This window comes from Kryptolebias marmoratus, linkage group LG11 (genome assembly GCF_001649575.2).
Source record: "Kryptolebias marmoratus isolate JLee-2015 linkage group LG11, ASM164957v2, whole genome shotgun sequence".
In the NCBI taxonomy this organism is placed as follows: Eukaryota; Metazoa; Chordata; class Actinopteri; order Cyprinodontiformes; family Rivulidae; genus Kryptolebias; species Kryptolebias marmoratus.
Genome location: NC_051440.1, coordinates 13,669,149 through 13,686,944, shown reverse-complemented (window position 1 = coordinate 13,686,944; position 17,796 = coordinate 13,669,149). Strand labels below are relative to the sequence as shown.

The 17,796-nt window shown below is 44.1% G+C and overlaps 2 protein-coding genes across 5 annotated transcripts in view; one reads left to right on the top strand and one right to left on the bottom strand.

Moving 5' to 3' along the window:
- The window catches only part of arih1 (ariadne ubiquitin-conjugating enzyme E2 binding protein homolog 1 (Drosophila)), a 13,798-nt gene extending 10,504 nt beyond the window's left edge, over positions 1-3,294 (top strand). Inside the window, exons 11-14 of the mRNA XM_017406088.3 lie at positions 369-426; positions 740-1,000; positions 1,374-1,486; positions 1,563-3,294. Coding sequence (XP_017261577.1) covers positions 369-426; positions 740-1,000; positions 1,374-1,486; positions 1,563-1,647 — 517 coding nt within the window. The 3' untranslated portion in view covers positions 1,648-3,294. The remainder of the gene's footprint in view (positions 1-368; positions 427-739; positions 1,001-1,373; positions 1,487-1,562) is intronic.
- Positions 3,295-4,249: 955 nt separating this feature from the next.
- lg11h15orf39 (linkage group 11 C15orf39 homolog) lies at positions 4,250-17,350 on the bottom strand. Of its 4 annotated transcripts, XM_025003680.2 has the most exons (4): positions 17,057-17,350; positions 16,082-16,232; positions 9,777-12,990; positions 4,250-5,801 (listed from the first exon to the last, which is right to left on the bottom strand). In XM_025003680.2, the coding sequence occupies exons 2-4, from the start codon at positions 16,130-16,132 to the stop codon at positions 4,810-4,812; spliced, it is 4,257 nt and encodes a 1,418-aa protein (XP_024859448.1). In that variant the 5' UTR covers positions 16,133-16,232; positions 17,057-17,350; the 3' UTR covers positions 4,250-4,809. The 4 variants fall into 4 exon arrangements, with proteins under 4 accessions (XP_024859448.1, XP_017261606.1, XP_037834308.1 ...); XM_017406117.3 differs by lacking the exon at positions 16,082-16,232 and having other exon boundaries at positions 17,057-17,346; XM_037978380.1 differs by lacking the exons at positions 16,082-16,232; positions 17,057-17,350 and adding an exon at positions 15,869-16,073.
- Positions 17,351-17,796: the final 446 nt, after the last annotated feature.

Sequence of the window (17,796 nt, the reverse complement as noted above, 5' to 3'; positions counted from 1 at the left end):
TTTTTTTTTTTTTTTTAATTTGATAAAATGATAATTATCTGCCGCAGTACTTGTTGCTCAGCTTACTAAAATTTACGTTTATTAATCTGTTAGCGTAACTTCAACATGATCACTCCCTTCCACCTAACCCTAACCTTCTCTCAGCTTTTCTTGTGTGTTAAAGTCACTTAAAAGCAAAATAAAGAATTAAATATTCATATGAAGGTTTGCGGATACAATTTACAATCACGTATTGAAGGATCTTATTGGTATGGACCCAGTAACATTTGGGTCTTATTCAAACGTGGCACAAGTAAGAACAGCTTTAATTGTCGAAGGGTGTGTGTTTTAATATTTTGAAGTTGTTGTTGACGTCTTGATCCTTTCAGGTACAACTGCAACCGCTACAATGAAGACGATGCCAAGGCAGCCAGAGATGCTCAGGAGGTGAGAAATGTTTCCTCAACATGCTTATATGCAGTTTTCTTCATAAGGACATAAGACACGCGTAGCATTCATATTTATTTGGTCAGGGGTGATGTTTTTCCTCTGTGCGATAATCAGTTAGATTTACTACGAGTCTAACAAGCTCGTACATGTAGTACATAAAGTATCCACCTAGTTTTTACCATTTTACTGTGTAAAGACCTGGCTGAGCGAGCTCTGCTGCTGCGGCGCATGCGCCTGAAAGCAACCCAGCCGAAGTTGGCGAACACACTCGAGTTAAAGCCAGTTCTCTGCTGCGTGTGTGTGTGCGCAGCGCTCCAGGGCTGCCCTGCAGAGGTACCTGTTCTACTGCAACCGCTACATGAACCACATGCAGAGTCTGCGCTTCGAGCACAAGCTCTACGCTCAGGTGAAGCAGAAGATGGAGGAGATGCAGCAGCACAACATGTCGTGGATCGAGGTGCAGTTCCTGAAGAAGGCCGTGGACGTGCTGTGCCAGTGTCGCTCCACGCTCATGTTCACTTACGTCTTTGCCTTCTACCTCAAGAAGAACAACCAGTCCATTATTTTTGAGGTGAGGTGACCGGTGGCATCCGTTGGCTCACGTGTCGTAAATGTAAATCACGCTGCTCGACATGGAAACTAAGGCTTTTTTTATTTTCATAAATGCACTTTGAGTGTTGTTAAATGTCAAACCAGCCTCAGAGCAAATGAGAAATTGGGTACATATTTAAATATTTTGTTTTATAGAAATACCGCCTTGTCCTTTAACGACTGTAATGCTTTATTTTTCCTTCCCTGTCTTATAGCAGAACTTGTTTTGAGGCCCAAGGTCAACTTGTGCTTAGTATTGTTTTCCAACTAAATCCTCTTTAATCGCTGTTACCCGTGGCATAGATAAGTATTTGATCCGTAACGATTCCCCGTGAAATATCTGTTCCCCCCAGAACAACCAGGCGGACCTGGAGAACGCCACAGAGGTGTTGTCTGGCTACCTAGAGCGGGACATCTCCCAGGATTCCTTGCAGGACATCAAGCAGAAAGTACAAGATAAGTACAGGTCAGTGAAAGAGTCCTATCGCCGCTCGCTGCAGATTTGTGCTTTCTTGGCTTCTAAAGCGCGCCTTGTGTCTTAGATACTGTGAGAGCAGGCGAAGAGTGCTGCTACAGCATGTACATGAAGGCTACGAGAAGGACCTGTGGGAGTACATTGAGGATTGAGGACACGTCCCAATGCAACGGACTATTGAGTATCTTGACAAACTAGAGCGCTGATGCAATTTAACAGGGCAGCACGGGCCTTCTGCCGCCTCTCCTCTGGCAACCAACCACTTTTGCATCTTTTGTTTTTCCTGGATTTGTTTAACAAAAATCTTAAAATAAATTATATTTAAAGAAAGTGTAGAGTAATAAAAAAGAAAGCGTACTACAGTATTGTTAGGAACAGAGTGGAGTCTTGAGAAAGCAGAAAAATCCATTTTTAACAAATACATCTTTTGGCCTGTATTGTAATCCTCCTCTAAACTATTTTCTTTTCTTAGTTTTTTTGTTTTGTTTTTCCGCTTGTGAACCTTTTCTGTTTTGAGTTTAATTTTTTTTTTTTTTTTTTCCATAAGTGTGAAACTGTTTTCAACACAGCTTTAATTGTCCTGGCCATGTCTGCAATATTTGGTGAAATCCTTGTCTGGGTGGCTGAATATTGGTGGGCTGATTGTAAAGGGGCAAAGACATTTCAGGGGGGAAAAAAGAAGAAAAACATTAAAAGCAAAAAGGAAAAAAAAAAAGAACAAAACAGCAAGTCTGTATTTTTCAATTTGTAAATAGTCCATATGCATGGAAGTTAAAGAGCAAGAGTGGCACGTGTTTGCATAATTTTGAAATATTTATTCTTTACCAATCTTTAAAAAAGAAAAATACTAAAAAAAAAAAAAGGTGTACTTTTGCCATGTAGGTTGAGTTTGTTTACTCGCTCCATAAAATGTTGGAGTCTGGAAACGTTGGCAATAAAACATTCGTCCTATCATCCTCAGTCCTTTCCGATCGGTGCACAGGTTACACTTTACCGGTAACTCCAAACGAAGACTCCAGGAACTCCTTGTAGGTGACCAGATAAACGACTCGGTGAAAGATGAAAGCACACAGTCAGGATGGCAAACATGAAGCAGCAAAAGGTTCGACGGGTCGAAGGTGGGAAGCAACGGGCCTCCGTCCTTCTGTCCTCCAACCTTTTGCCTTCTTAGTTGTTTTTAGAGATGTTCCGAATTATTTGCAAGAGCCAAAACTGAGTGACATTCACTCTATTTCTTTCTTTTTTTTTTTTTTTTATTGGAAGAGATTTCTCGCCTCGCTCTGACTGAACTTTTGCTTTAAACCGGGCTGCGCTGATGGACTCGAGTCATCCGAAAGCAGATGAGGAATATAGGGTAAACTTCTAAAGGCTGTAGGGGCGTTTTTGTAATGCTGCATAAAAGACAGTGTTTTTTTTGTTTTGTTTTTTGTTTTTTGTTTTTCTCTCCTTTTTTGTACATGGGTTGAGGTGTTCAGTGTTGAAATGTCTGTGCCCCTCCAGGGTTCGCATTGTTCTGTGTGGTGGCTGCTCTGGTCGTCCGGCTCTCTGCTTGTAAATGCTGGTTCATGTCTTCACACGACTGACTGCAGGGGGGGGACGTGATTACTGCGGGCACTGAGGCAAGTCAGAAAGACGACACCAAAGTGTCAGCCATCATTAAAATACATCTTTTGCCCTAGTTTCAGACCTTTTTGGGGAATTCGCTCCCGAATGCTTCTTTATGTGTTCCGACTTATTATTTTATCCTAGCAAATTATAAACTGTATTGTTTATTTGAATAAATGTCATAAGAAATCTCATGTTTGGGAGTACTGTGTGTGTCATTAGAGTAGGTTTGGTCTCGACTTTTTTACTTAACCAAACATCTATGATGCATTTCTGCACTGTGTATGTTGCATAGTTTACTGCAGACTGTGGCGGAGCTGTCTTCCAGAAGAGTGTGAAAATAATTAGACGTTTAAAGAGTCTCTTAATTTTGTTTTTTTGGTTGAAAACATAGCTTTGTGCACCAGGTTTGCTTGCAGATTGTAATATCTTTTTTTTTTAATGTTTATCGAATTGATTTGGGTTGAAAATGGGCTCCCCCTCTCTGTTATCTTGCAGAAACAGCAACTAAAGCTGGAACCCTGAGCTCAATCACTGTCTGCTAGTAGTTCACGACCATTTCAGCTCTTTTAAGTGTGAAGTAAAAGAAGCATCTACCTGCATTTAAAAAAGAAGAAGAAAAAAAAACCAAGACATCCAAAAACTTTTAATACTTTTCTACATATTTTTCCTTTAATGCTATTAAAGATGTTTTATTTCTTATTATTAGTGTAAAAATGTGGGGGAAAGTAGATGTTTGTTTTGGAGAAAAAAAACAACATTAAAGTGCAAGATGTTGCAAATGTTCTGGCATGGGTGGTTGATTAAAATGTTTGTTGTTGCATCCTTTTTTAAAACTTCTTAATTCATGTTTTAAAAAAAACAAAACTAGCTAAACGGCAATTTGCAGCTGTGCTTTCTCCCACAGGATGGTGACAAAACATTGAATTTAGCTTAAAGTCGTGCTCTTCTTTCGGCTGCCATTTTAGTAAGAGAAAGCTATCACACATTTTATTAGAAGACATCCGCGCTGCAATAATGCAAATTAAACGTATTTGTTGCCCAGATTCACTAAATTTGAGGTGGAGAACAGCTTACCATCCCCTCCTCTCTTGTCCAAGTTTGCCCCCTTTCAATATTCACTAGTAAAGAGTTCAAATCTGACACACAGGCAGTAGAAAACATTTATTTAATAAGTAAGGATGGATGTTCAAACAGTTCAGTCAAAGAGAATCGTACAAAATGGTAGAGAACGTCAGCGTGTGCATTTAGGCTCAACGCGCTTTCGTTGGATCATTAAAGTACATTATAAGCAGCTTGATATCAAGTACCTTAATGCCTGTCGAGGTTCAATGGTAAAAACAAGTCGTACGGGTCTTAAAAAAAAATAAAACTTAAAAAATCACTCTGACGATATAACAAAAGCTTGTAAACATAGATGCCATTTTCTGGTGCCGTTTTTAAAAGAAATCCCTCATAAAAATGTTTTTTTTTGTATAAATTGGTGGCATTTCTATCAAAGGTGTACATAAACACTCGTTACCTTTTACTCCTAATTTCATTTTTACCAAAAAAAATGGAAAAAGTGTGGTTGCTCACAATTCGTTTATTTAGAAACGGTCAAAATCCTGTACACTGGACTTAGATCCAAACTGACAAATGGTCACGTGATCTCATTCCAATAAAACAAAACAAAACTATTTTCTTGTTTCACGTGGAGAGTGCAGGGATTAGTCTTCGATTTTCAGCCAGCCTTTCTTGTAATCTATCAGCAGCTCCAGGTAGTACTTCCATTCGGGCTCGCTGTCATACCGGACCTCAAATATGGTCTTTAGGGGGTTTGTGTGAGCCTCGTGGATACGCAGCACCTCCCCTCTGTACCACACCTCCGACTTGTCGTCCTCCTCGTACAGGTGTCGGATCCTCTTCCCCACCAAGTCCGGGTAGTAGAACCTCATGGCCCCGCGGGCCCGCTGCACGGCCGAGCGCAGGACCCAGCGCCTCCTGTGCTCGCCGCTGTGGCAGGCGGACAGGTAGGGGCAGTATTTGATCTTCAGGAGCGACCGGCGTTTGGGTTTGGAGGGGCTGCCGAGGGGCCTGAAGGCGCGAGAGAAGCCTCTTTTCGCCTGCCACTTGTGCGTCACTTTGGGTTTCTTCTGCAGGCTCTTCTTGCCGCCTGCTGCGTCACTTTGGGGTAACGAAGACTCGCCGAGCGTCCCCGATTCGGACACCGCTTCGTAGCGGGCCTTCTTTCTGTGCAGACCCCCTCCGAGCATCTTCCTCAGTTTGAGAATCATGCCTGAGCAGTGCTTGGACTGGACCTGAGGCTCGGCGGTTTGATGCTCAGGCAACGCCCCTGAGGACTCCTCAGTTTCTGTGTCGCTGGGTGACAAGGGACAAGTCCACGAGTCACTGAGATCTGCGCCCTGCGGAGCGACCGCGCAATCCTGCTCTGCGGCCACGTGGTCACACTCTTTAGTCTCGCTCTCAGCGGCCGTCTCCATTGCGTCGCCTGCCCTCTCCTCGTCCGCCATTTTGCCCAGAAACGCTCTGCCTTTGGTCTCGCTCTCGTTTTTAGGCGTCTCCTCCGTGCATCCCTGATGATGTTGCGGCTCCGACGGCGAGGCCGGGGAAGCGGTGGCGTCCGAAAACGCAGGAGCGCCGCCGTTCGAAACTTCGGAGCTCCCGTCGTGGTCTTTGTAAACCGGATCCACGTCTAATCCTGCAACACAAAGAACACCGAGATCACGAGCAGGTCGGGGAAAAAAAACTACTCAGAACTGAGAAGAGTCGGGTGTTTCATTTTTATAAAAAAAAGAAAGAAAAGGGTTTAAAGCAGGTTACAGAATTTATTTAGTGCTCAGGAAAACTGATCAACAGTGATTTGGAAAAGGATTTTTGGGATTTAGGATTCAAAGACAAACATTTAAATAATTGCTCCACATTCTAAGACTCCTCAAAGGCAAACTAGTCAAACAAGGCAACGCTCCAAGGGCATTTCTTCAGCGCACGAGATAAGAGAAAATCGGCCGCTACGCAGCGACCGGACAAACGTGATCCTCCACCATGAGAAACTCTACAAGTACAGACGGAAGAGAAGGCTGTCGGAGGGAAACACCCAGGCTGGGAACAGAGTCAGCTGCTTACAGGGGGAGAGAACAGCAGTGAGGTAAGAGCAGGACAGGAGCAGAGTTCAGTTCCCAAAGTCAAGTGTTTCCAAACCGTGTGAGCCGAGAACAGCGGCAGTTTGGTCAACAGGATTTCAGTCTGGCCCGATTCAGGAAGCAAATGCACGCGGCCTTTCAGATAAAAGCCACTGAAAGACAACACATGTGAGGGGAATAAAATCTATACTGACATTAAAATCAAGTCTACCTAAGAGTTGTTTACTTGTGCAACAAAACCAGATTTAATGTGATTACAGGAAGGAACCATGTCTTTTCGTTATGGGGAAAAAAAACCAAAAACATGCCTCATACGTTTTTTTTTTTATATATATCTATTCCAACCTTACATAAAGCCTCAGAGGCACACTAGCTCAATAGAGTCGAGTCTTAAAACGATCTAATTTTTGGGTGGAACTCCAAATAAAGAGGCTTAAACCAAACAGAAGAAAGATTTACACATCTGTGTTTCTGGTCCTCGGGTTGTCACCTGTTCACTAACCATGTCCACTCGTAAACAACAATAAAGACTCACAGGACAGGACTTGTTAAAGGGATAGGTCAGATTTATTGAAGTGGGGTTATGTGGAAAGGTTATGAACAGCTATCATCTCACCTGTTGTAGATGAGCTCAGTTTGGAGTGAGAAGACTCATTCTGAACAGCTAGCCGATCTAAAACAGCTCTAATCTCAATAGTTTCATTGTGGTTCACGCAAAAGCCATTTTCAGCTCTTTTACGTCACCATCAACTTCGGGTTACACTAAAGGTTTGACCAAAATATGATATCAAGCGCTACAAGCTAACTGCTGCTGCCGTTTGCACTCGCAAACAACCTCCGAATCCTGTCTGCATATATAACCGTCGTACCCATCTACAACAGGTAACATATTTATTGTTCATGACCTTTCCACAGCACTCAGCTTAAAAAGATTTGAACTGTCACTTTAAGTCTGACTTTAGTCTGCAACTCTACAGCACAGCAGTGGTGGGAGGGGGGTTTGCAGGCCCTGATGAAGTCACACACGCTCTCCTAAGAAAGGTCTGCTGAGAAGCTAATTCATAAACGAGGGTTTGAGTTTTTCCATAATTAAATCAGCCAAGCTCACTACCCCTCCCTCCAGGTCTGCGCAACAGGTATAAATCATGCAGCTTTTTATGATTTGCCATTGAAGATGAGCAGAAAAAAAAAAAAAAAAAAAAAGGTTTCCTGTTTTCTAATCAGAAAAAAAGCAAAGAGTGGTGAGATTGAGGGATAACACTAAAAGTGTATACATATATACCTGGACTCTCTTTTGGACATCAGATGAAGTTGATTCTGTAAAAAATAAATGAATTTTATCTTTAATAATTATTCCTTAACTGTTGTTTTGATCTTTACAAAAAGGGCCTTAAAATGAAGACAGCTTAAATCCTGAAAAAAAGGACAAGATTGAGAAAAAAAAAGGCGAAAAAATGCAAAAGACAAGCAGGCAAAATGTAATGTTTATGTTTCAGACTGTCGTTAAATAACCCCACGCACCTCGAGGGGGTTTCCGAAAAGAAATCTGCAAAGCTAAGGAAGGAAGTTCTGGTTTGTGATCATGCTGCACTGATATAAACTGGTCAAATGTGTGTCATCTATCAAAGGTTTCACATCTACGTGTGTTTAAAAAAAGGCTGCAGAAACTCTCCAAACACCTTCCAATGAAGTGTAAAATGTACTCAATGGGCTCCACAGATTACTTCAATCATGCATTTCATCACAAACAGATAACACAGTAAATACAAACAGGTTTTGTGTAAATTATATTTCTATATGAAGAAGCTGAATAAGAACTATGACACCAGTTTGCTGAAAAAAGGAAATCCTTCTTTGAGATGGCCCATATGCTAGAATAAGGTAACTTTAAAGGGAGTTTAAGTGGGATTCTGTGCAAAGATTATAAACAATGAACATCTTACCTGTTGTGTAGGTAGCTGAAGGACCTCAGTATGGAGGAACTGATTCTGACCAATTCACGCAGTTCATACAAACATTATTTTACAAACCTTTACGCTGTGAATGTTGCATTTCATGGTTATTGTGGCAGAAATATTAAGATGTTTCTGCTGGAAGTGCTACAGCTAACTGCGGCTCTTTGGGATTGCAAATCATACATATTCTGCATAAGTAACCATGTAAGGTGAAACTGACAACAGCGTAAAGATTTATAAAGTAGCATTTGAAGGAACTAGTAAGAAATATTTGAGACAGGAGTTGTTTATATGATGGCAGCGGTCCACTTTGGGTCTCAGCTCTGCTCAGACTAGCAATTAGCTCATTAATGTGGCATTCAAAGAGCCATCTACAACAGGTAAGATAGTAACCGTTCCTAACCTTTTCACAGAACTTCACTTCAAAAGAGCCAGACTACGGCTTTAAAATGTTTATTCCTAATTTTCAAAAGCAACCCTTACCACCTCGGGTGCTTGCTTTTGGAGCCAGATGTTTCCCCTTTTTTTCCTCCTACTCTGGAGGATGGAGTGTCCGTGATTTTCAGAAAGAATTCAAATTCTTTAGTTATCACACCACACCAGAGTTCGGCACATGAGCTCAGCTTCAAAGATTTTTTGTGGCACTTCTTGTGGTTTTCTTTTTTTTTTCCTGTCTGTCGCTCTTCTTCGCATGCTAACGTTTTTTGAGTTTCGTCTCGTGACGGTGCGACCCTCGCTAAACCGTTCACAAACTAGTCCCCAGAGGTGTTCCCGAACCTATGCAGCAATTTATACTAAAAGAAGAAAAAAATTACAGTACAGGGATACCTCGAGGCCTGAGGATCAGTCATGTTTTCATTTATTTTTCTATTCAGCATTTTTTCCAAGATTCTCTGGATTTTGTAATCAGATTACAGAGCAAAGATATAAAAATAGCCAATTTCTTTAAAATCTCACTCTGAGAAAATGTGTTAGACTATTCAGTCCCCTCCCCCATCCTTACAACACTGTAAGGGCCTTTTCAGTTCTATGACGACCCCGTAATAGTTTAAAAAAAAAAAAAATAATAATCCCATTTCAACATTTTGGACGTCGTCTTTGTGCCATTGGTTTCATTTCCACTTTTCACAACATCTCGAGGTCATTCAAGCGTGTTTTGTAGTCCGTCGCTGTTATCAACACGCTCAAGTTCCCGATCCTTTTGTTCGCAAGCAGGAAGAACATGTTTAATCATTTATTTAACTGTAGTTGCTTATTGACAAAACTGCCATTATAGTAGTGACGAGTCCCATTAGAATGAGGAAATGACACGCAAAACATTTCCAAACCATCTCTGTTTCTACACGCCCGTTCATGCCCATAAAACAAATTACCATCATTCACTCATTCATTGACGGTCTCATTTTTTTGTTTTGGACAGATAAGTAATTGTGTCCAATATTTCCTTATGTACTTGTTTGCTGCGGTTTTGTCACCAGAGGAATTAAAGTGACATCCCAGATTTGGGAAGAAGCCAGAATTATTGATATGGATTAGATCAAATAAACAGGTGTCCGTTACTAAGTGTGCAAGACTCACCCAGGTGTTTGCAGACGCAGGTGTAATACAGCAGGTTGAGCGTCTCCGTGTAGATGTCGGGCAGGTGTTTGAGCGACATCAGTCTCCGGAGCCTGGAGGAGCAGGCTCGCTTATGAAGCTGGATGAGGATCTTCTCCTCTGAGAGCGTGGTGGGCCGCAGCTCCACCTTGTGCTCCTGCAGCACCTTGTCGATGAAGCTGCCCTGGACCGTCGGAAACAGCAGCTCCTTCACCACCAGCATGGGCAGGAACACGGCCCCCGTCCGCATGACGTGCGGGAAGGGGCAGCGCCTCTGAGCGGTGTACTCCCGCAGCCTCTCGAGGACGTCGCGGAGTGCCGATTTGATGTCCTCGTTAATCCACGGCTCCCTTGCGCGCGCGCCCAACAAGCAGGGCACGTGTGCGGGCTCGGTGATTTCCAAGCGAGACAGCCAGTTTTTGAGGTCCTGCTCTGGGGAGGCCGACACGGTTTTGGATATTAGGTTGCAGAGAGCCTGGTGCAGCTCCAGGAAATGCTTGCGGACGGGCGTCGGGAGTTCTGGTCTTGCTGCGAGCACAGTCACCGGCTGTGAAGACGGCTTTTCCTGTGCGTGTGGAAGAGTCCTACAGTGTGTGCCACCAGGTAGAATGATATTGTAGGTGGAAAGTTTAAGACAGTGAGGAGGAATGCTTTTGAAACTGACTTTGCTCCCAGGTGGATGAAGCGGTGGAACAGATTGAGGCTGAAGCGTGACCATCTGTTTGTGCAGCATGTCCTCCTGAGAAGAAGGGGTTATCTGTGTAGTGAACTCTGCAGGTTTCAACTCTTCTGGAATTGGGGTTTCACCTGCATGTAAGAGCTTACTTTCCGATTCATCAGACTGACGCTTCTCTTTCAACAGCGTGGGCCCACTGTCAGCTGAACCAGTGTCTTTGGGCTCAGTCTTGATTGTCACTTTGCTGTGCCTGTTTTGGCTCTCCCTCTCTAAATTTGATGAATCTACCGTTTCTACTTTAACCCTGATTGGATCAAAGACTTCAGCATCACTTTTGAGTGCTGGAGAATGTGAGGAGATTTCTTTAGAAACTAGACAGACAACAGGTTGCCGATCATTCTGATCGGGCCTCTTTTCTTTGACCTTTTGCTCGAGTTTGTCTTCCTGCTGCTCAGACATCTGAGTGGATTTCTGAGGCACTCTGACTGCACTTAACACCTTAGATTTCTGCAGCTGCGATTGGTACGGGGCCAAACTGAATACATTGTTAATAACTGGCATGGGAGGAGAGTCGGTTTTGTTGCCAGTCTTAACATTCTCCTTTTCCACCTTTTGTCGTTTGTTGGTGCATTCCACCTCATATAAGTCCCGATCCTCCTTTTTTATTTTGATAGGCGGAGATGAGCGAGAAGTGCTTCTCTTTAAGCACTTTTTATAATCAGTGGTTCCTGCAGCGGACACAAGTCCATTGTGCTTACTTCCTGTTGTAGCAGCAGGGGAGTAGATGATATTTCGGATATTTGGGTTATGATGCACAGCTGCGTGGATTCGATGGATGCGTGGATCCGAACTGTGACCGGGTGGCGGGTGCAGCCAAGCTGCTGGCGAAACCGGAAGGCTTTTTGGCTGCTTCACTTGAGCTTCACAAGAGGAATGGTCTAAAACTCTTTCGGGAATAACGCCAGCTGGCGGAATGACGGGTGCATCTATGTGCAGGCTGGTGTACGGCTGGAAAAACTTACCAGCTTGCACGCTGGGTGGCGAGACGTCAGCTGGGTTTACACGCCTGGTGGGACTGCTTTGCTCCACTCGTAGGAACGATGAAGAACGGTGCAGCTGGTTTACATGTAGGCCTGGGCAGGCCTTCTCGTTGGCTACAGGGTGCTCTATATGCTGCCTGGTTGGAGACACAGTTATGTGACTCGGGTGAAATGCTGACAGTGAATGCTGCCTTTTTAGGGGAGCCCTGATTTGGCTGTGAAATCCTGGAAGCGCATAACACGGATAGTCAAAGCCCCGTATGAGAGAATGACTTGGCAACATTTCAGTGCAAGACAAAGGAATTTCAGCACGATGGATCTGAGGCACAACGTAGTGCTCCCGAGGGTTTGAGAGCGTGTGTTTGTGAAAAAGTGGGGCACCTTCCCCCTGCTTGCCGCCACCGTCTTTTCTCTGCGTCCTGCTTTCTACCTCTCCATTTGCCTGGGAGTAGTAAAACACTGGGTGCTGTGCGAGCTGACCATATTTGGACATGGGAGAGCATTCCTGATAAACCTCTGAGGTCATATGCTCATACGTGGGACGAGAGGCGTATAAGCCGGGGTAGCCTCCCGGGGGAGTCTGCAGACTCTGGCTGCCGTGCTCTCTCAGGGAACCAAACAACGTGTGGGTCTGGGCGCAAGGGTAGCTGCTGTAGGTCGGCTCGATCACAGAAGGCAAAGTCCTGGCCCGGTTTGGGCTGTACCCCTCCACAGTCATCCTCTTCAGCTGTTCTGCACTGCACTCAAACTGCAAGTCTTTCTGCTGCAGCAGTGCCTCTTTTCTCTGACTGGGAGGTTTTTCGGCATAGTGCCTGTTGCTTTGCACCCAGTCGTGCTCATATACAGCGTTAGGTATCCTTGGAGAGACGTGCTCCATGTCGTACCTCTGTCCCATCACACATCCTAGCTCATTACAGCAGGGATTAAGTCCATAAACTGGCTTAGGGATCGCTATGTAAACAGGGGTTTGAGATGGAGAGGATGAACTCTCACCTCCTGCTAATGGTTTTCTAATAATGACAGGTGAAGCAACTGACGGACTGCTGATCTCCGGACTTTTAGTGTATGGCATAAAACCTTTTTTCACCGGGGAATGACACTTAGGAGAAGAGTGAGATAAGCTTTCCTCTGCAGAAATGCCGTCTTTCCTGTATATCATGTGGTTCTGCACCACCATACCGGAGAGGTGACTCACAGGACTCCTGTCATCCAGGGGAGATGTCTGGGAGCTGCTCCAAGGAGGGGTGAATCCTGCACCGTCCTTCATCCGAGGGTCATAAGTAAAATAGGCTCCGTTGTACTGCAGCTTCTGCTTCCCCAGGAAACCAGGCATGGTTTGCGGCTTCGAGAGTTCCACGGATGCGACCGTCCCGTCAAACAAGGGCATCTTGCTTTGTAACAAGGGGTCTGCGAGGGTCTGCATCGACTCGTGGCTCATCCTCTGCTGACGCTGTGGCGGCCCGCTGAAATGGCTCCGGACCTGGGAAAATAAAACAGAGTTATTGCTTTAATTTTGCTTGAATGAACTCCCACCTCTTGAGATGAAAATACACAGTGAGAACATAACCATTTTGCACACGCAGCAAAGACATCATTAGATAAGAACTTGCTTGAGGCCTTTCTGTAACCTTGACAAGTCTTGTGGCTTATCACACATACAGTTATCAGCTGATGCACATGAATGATTAAAAAAAATAAAAAAAAATAAAAACTATGCATGCAACAAGTGGCTGTGAAGTTGCAATTCGAGGATGATTTATTTCCTACTTCTGCTTGCATGGGTGACAGAGGAACGCCAAGAATGGGAGGGTTTTCATACACGGCCTCTGCTCCGGCTGCTTGGCTGGTGTCGATGTTATCCACAGGCGACGGCTTCTTCAGATCAAGGTGTTCTTTGTGAGCGCAACAATCACAAGACAGAATATTTCCAATATGACCGAGATTAAGAGTGACTCATACCGGCTTGTCGAGGTGCAATCTAAATGCAAGAATTACTCATTACTGTCATTCTGAGAAATTCAGCCAAACCGGAATGTTACGTGCCATTCCTCGTCTTGTATTTAGACACATCTCTAAGGCCAAACAGCCAGCTGGACCTCATTGTTTCTCTTCTGCATTTTATGACCACAAGCCTTCAGTCAAACCTGTAGTTCTGTTCTTTATGCACTTCTTCGTGTTGGGGAATGACTCTTATTTTCTGTTTAAACAGCCTAATAAAACAAAACAAACAAAAAAAACTTATTTAACTCCAAACTAGAAGAAGCGGATTTACAAGTGTGAGCAGCTGGAAACTATAAATGCTTGGGAAAGTGGCTGAAGTTTTGAGATGGCGATGACAATTCTTCTCCTTTGGCGTAGAAATTTATCAAAAGCTTTCAATTCAGCGCACATTGTTCGATGTTTTACGATTTACAGTAAATACAAATTATTTTCACACAATGCGGTGTGAAGTATATCTGGACAACATTTCTGAGAACACAAATGAGAAAAAAAAAAAAAAGCACATGACACCGTGTTTTTCTGCGCTTCTGGTTTTGCGCTGTTAGGTGAAACATCAGTTTCTAAAAGTAAAAAAAAAATGCAGAAGTGCCTCTTTTCCCCTTTCTTGTTTCCTCTTCTTGTCACCCTGCCTAAAAGAAGCTGTGAGTCAGAGACAAGGGGGAACAAAAACAGCCTATCAAATCACTTTTACAAGAATAAGCCTTTAAATGGTAAATGTACTGTACTTATAGAGCGCCTTTCTAGCCAACCAGGCCACTCAAAGCGCTTTACAACACAGTCTGCCCTCATTTACCCATACATCACTCTGCTACGTCTCTACAAAGCTAATCTGAATAAATCACTCTATAGAGTCTAATCAATGCTTTAGATTGCATTCATACACCAATAGGTCACACATCAGAGACAGTGAGGGGTTCAGCGTCTTGCCCACAGACACTTCGACATGTCTGCTGCCAGGAATCAAACCTCCAACTCTCTCACAGGACAACTCTAACCACTGATCCACAGCCGCCCCTTTAAAGAAAGTTGGGTTTAGATCAGCTCCATTGTTGCATATCTTCCCGATAAAAAGATTTTTATTTAAAAACAATAGGGAAGATTACAAACTGACTCACTCCATCCAGGCCATTGCTTTGTTTTCCACCAAAGTATTCTTTGACAACCTAATGGGAATAAGGACTGTAGAATAAAAGTAAACGCAGGACAAAACTAGCACCTGATGTGACAGGAAACAAGCAATCTAGCTACTCGCAGCTGCAATTTCACATATTTCTGAGGAACTGATAGAAGTTCCCCGGCCCTGTCCTGCATGCTTTAAGATCAGGGGTGTCAAACTGCAGTCCTCGGGGACCACTTGTCCTGGAGGTTTTAGGGTTTTTTTTCAGCTCCAACACACCCGATTCAAATGGTTTAATTACCTCCTCACCAAATCATCAAGTCACCCGTTTAAACCAGGTGTTTAAAATGCAGGAGAGCCCCCCCAGCCCCCCGAGGAACAGAGTTTGACACATGTGGTTTGGATACTTCGCTACACCTGAGTCAGAGAATTAAAGAGACGCCCGCGAGTGACTCCTTCATTTAAACCAGGTGTGTTGGAAAAATGGTAAAAACTAGAGCTATGCTGATGAATCAGCCTTTAAGATAATACTGTTATTTTGTTCAATGAAAAATACTTATTGACCAAAACAATCAGTGTCGTATGCTGGCCACCGGCTGTCCTGGTATCTAAAGCTTCAGAATGTATTCTTTTTAATAGACATTTAAAAATCAACCACAGCTGATCAGAGTGCTTTACGGGGTATCCGATCGATCACGTGACAATCAAATAAACGTCAACAAAACATAATAAACCAAAGTTAAAAACAAATAAATGCATTGCTCAACACGTACCGAGATGTCCTGGGTAACTAGAGCTGAAAGCCAACGAAGACAGATTGGTTTTCAGCACAAATGTAAAATGATCAACCCGTCTGAGCAGCTCTAAACTCTGAGGCAGATCATTCCAGAGATTGGCGGGGGGGGGCAAGACTGAAAGGCTTTGATTTTTCAGCCTGGATCTGGGGAGCATCCGAGCCCAACCGGTGTGTGGATCTCAGAGCCCTGGTAAAAGTGTAAAAGCTCAGACAGGCCAGGCTGTCTGACTTTGTGCCATTTAGACTCTTAAAAACAAGCAATAAGCTCTTAAACCGAGCTCTCAGGTGCAGGAGGCCAGCGCCAGTCTCCCAGCCAGAAGGCGACCGACCTGCTGGCGTCTTGGGCAAAGTCTCGAGAATGTACGAGGAGCTACAGCGAGATGCCACGAAGAATCGCCATCGTAAGCCGATCGGACAAACCTCCAGGCTTCCTTTCGCGCTCACCTTCTAAACCTGACGGCCAACGTAACAAGATGAACTTGCTGAGACAGGAAACAGAGACAGTCTCAAGACGAGAACTCTGCCTTTTACAGGCGCTACCGTGGACTAAAAGAAAAGTGCAAACGATCACTTGGGCGCTGCAATAATTTCCAATTCGCAAATATTCTGTGCAGAAGCATCACTGGCGACTTCTGCCAAGCTGCAGAGTTCAGTGACCTTTGAACATGGCAGAGTCTGAGCTGTATCAGATCCTGTGAGCGGCTGCATCCGGAGAACTGCAGCAAACTGAAGTCAGACATACAGACATGGGCCCCATCCAGGGTGCTGTCGGCGAGGAACGCACGTTTTCAGGACATCCTGTTGACACCTTGAAGAAAAAGACAAAAAAAAAAACAGCTTGATGGCTTGTCTGCGCAGTGAGGAGAAGTGTGGGTTTTTGCGTGCGTGGAGGAAACGAGCTTCGAAGGCGCGCTCTGTCAACCGCGCGCGTATGTGAGCGTGAGTGTGTGTGTGTGCGCGCGCGTGCGTGCTCCCACTCTCATGATCTGTAGGGCAAGGGTGATGGAGTGCGACTTCCGAAAGCAAAAAAAAAAACGTCCAAACTGACAGACCGCAAACCACGCGAGAACAGGGAAGACTGAGAAACACGCGCGCACACGCACACACACACGTCTTATTTAGCTTTAAAACGAATTTCTAGCCGAGATAAGCGGACAATACAACGAGTTCACGTGACTCAACGATTTCCGCCGTCCAATAAAAACGACTCACGTTTCAATATGAAACGGAAGTTGAGCAAAAACAGAGGTGTTTCTCAGCTTTTCGTGGATGATTTGCATTTTGTTTCCTTTTTTCCCTTCAGAGGAATGTGTAAACAGGAGCTTGCTGCCCGGCCGGTATCAACAGATCGATAGGTGGGACGCAAATGAGATGGAAATGCGCTTTACGCGTCGGGCTGAAAGTTCTTAAAACTTCCAGGCTGGAAAATAAAATAAAATTAAAAAAAAAAAAAAACAACTTTCAAAATCACACTGCGGCAACAAACACACACACACCCGGATTTCATTAGATTTTCCTTAAAGTCTTCAGCTGCGGTTTGCCAACTTCTTTGGCAGTCCTCCTCGCGATCTGACGTCAGCATGAGAGCGTTTAATCAATAAAACAAACAAACAAACAAGAACACAAACGTACCTCGCTGTTATGTTAGATAATCCCCACGTACGTTCCATGAAAGTTGTTTCCAGTGAAGAAGAATGAGAAAGACAGATTCTCCGGATCAGTTTGTAGAGTCCGAGTTGCGCCCCGACGCGCGTAAAATCCTCCCCAGGAGGAGCAGGAGGTTCTGCTGCTCCCGAATCCACGAGGCTTTTAGTGAAGTTAACAGAGTGGAGGAAAGACAAAAGGGTGGAGGATGGTCTTTGATCAATAGGCGGGGTTAGAGCTGAGTGAGGCTTGTTTTCTTCACATGTGATGTTTTTTTTTGTGTGTTTTTCTTTCCTCAGCCGGTGACTCCTTCGCTTTTATTGGCCGTGCAGGCTGAAACACCTCCCGGCTGCCAACCGGCATCGATAAACAAACAAATAACATCAAGTAAAAAAAAAATAAATAAAAAAAAATAAAAAAAAGCCAAATTTGGACTGTGTGTTTGCCTCATGTGCGGCTGCTCCTCTCCGCCCCAAGAGTCCGCATAAAACACGCAGCCCTTCAGTACCACGAGATTTACCTTTTCTTTACTCCACGGGCGATAATATGAGGAGTCTGAGTTTATTTAATGCCAGTTTTTTTTGCTTTTTTTTTGGTAATGTTTTACAGTCATCCAGCAGTTAATTCTCAGCGCTTGGAGGCAGTTTGGGAAGCCGGGGTGTTCCCAGCCCTCCTTCGCCGTGAAAAGGAGAAAACACTCCTGTTTGGTCTCCTTCTGCAAATAAGAC

Bases quoted from the DNA above. Each gene is read 5' to 3' on its own strand.
- lg11h15orf39 (XM_025003680.2), bottom strand. From the start codon at position 16,132: ATGCAGCCGCTCACAGGATCTGATACAGCTCAGACTCTGCCATGTTCA. The intron at 12,991-16,081 runs GTCACTGAACTC...TTATTTTCCCAG, and splicing joins AGACTCTGCCATGTTCAAAG to GTCCGGAGCCATTTCAGCGG. The intron at 5,802-9,776 runs GTGAGTCTTGCA...TTTGTGTTGCAG, and splicing joins CTGCGTCTGCAAACACCTGG to GATTAGACGTGGATCCGGTT.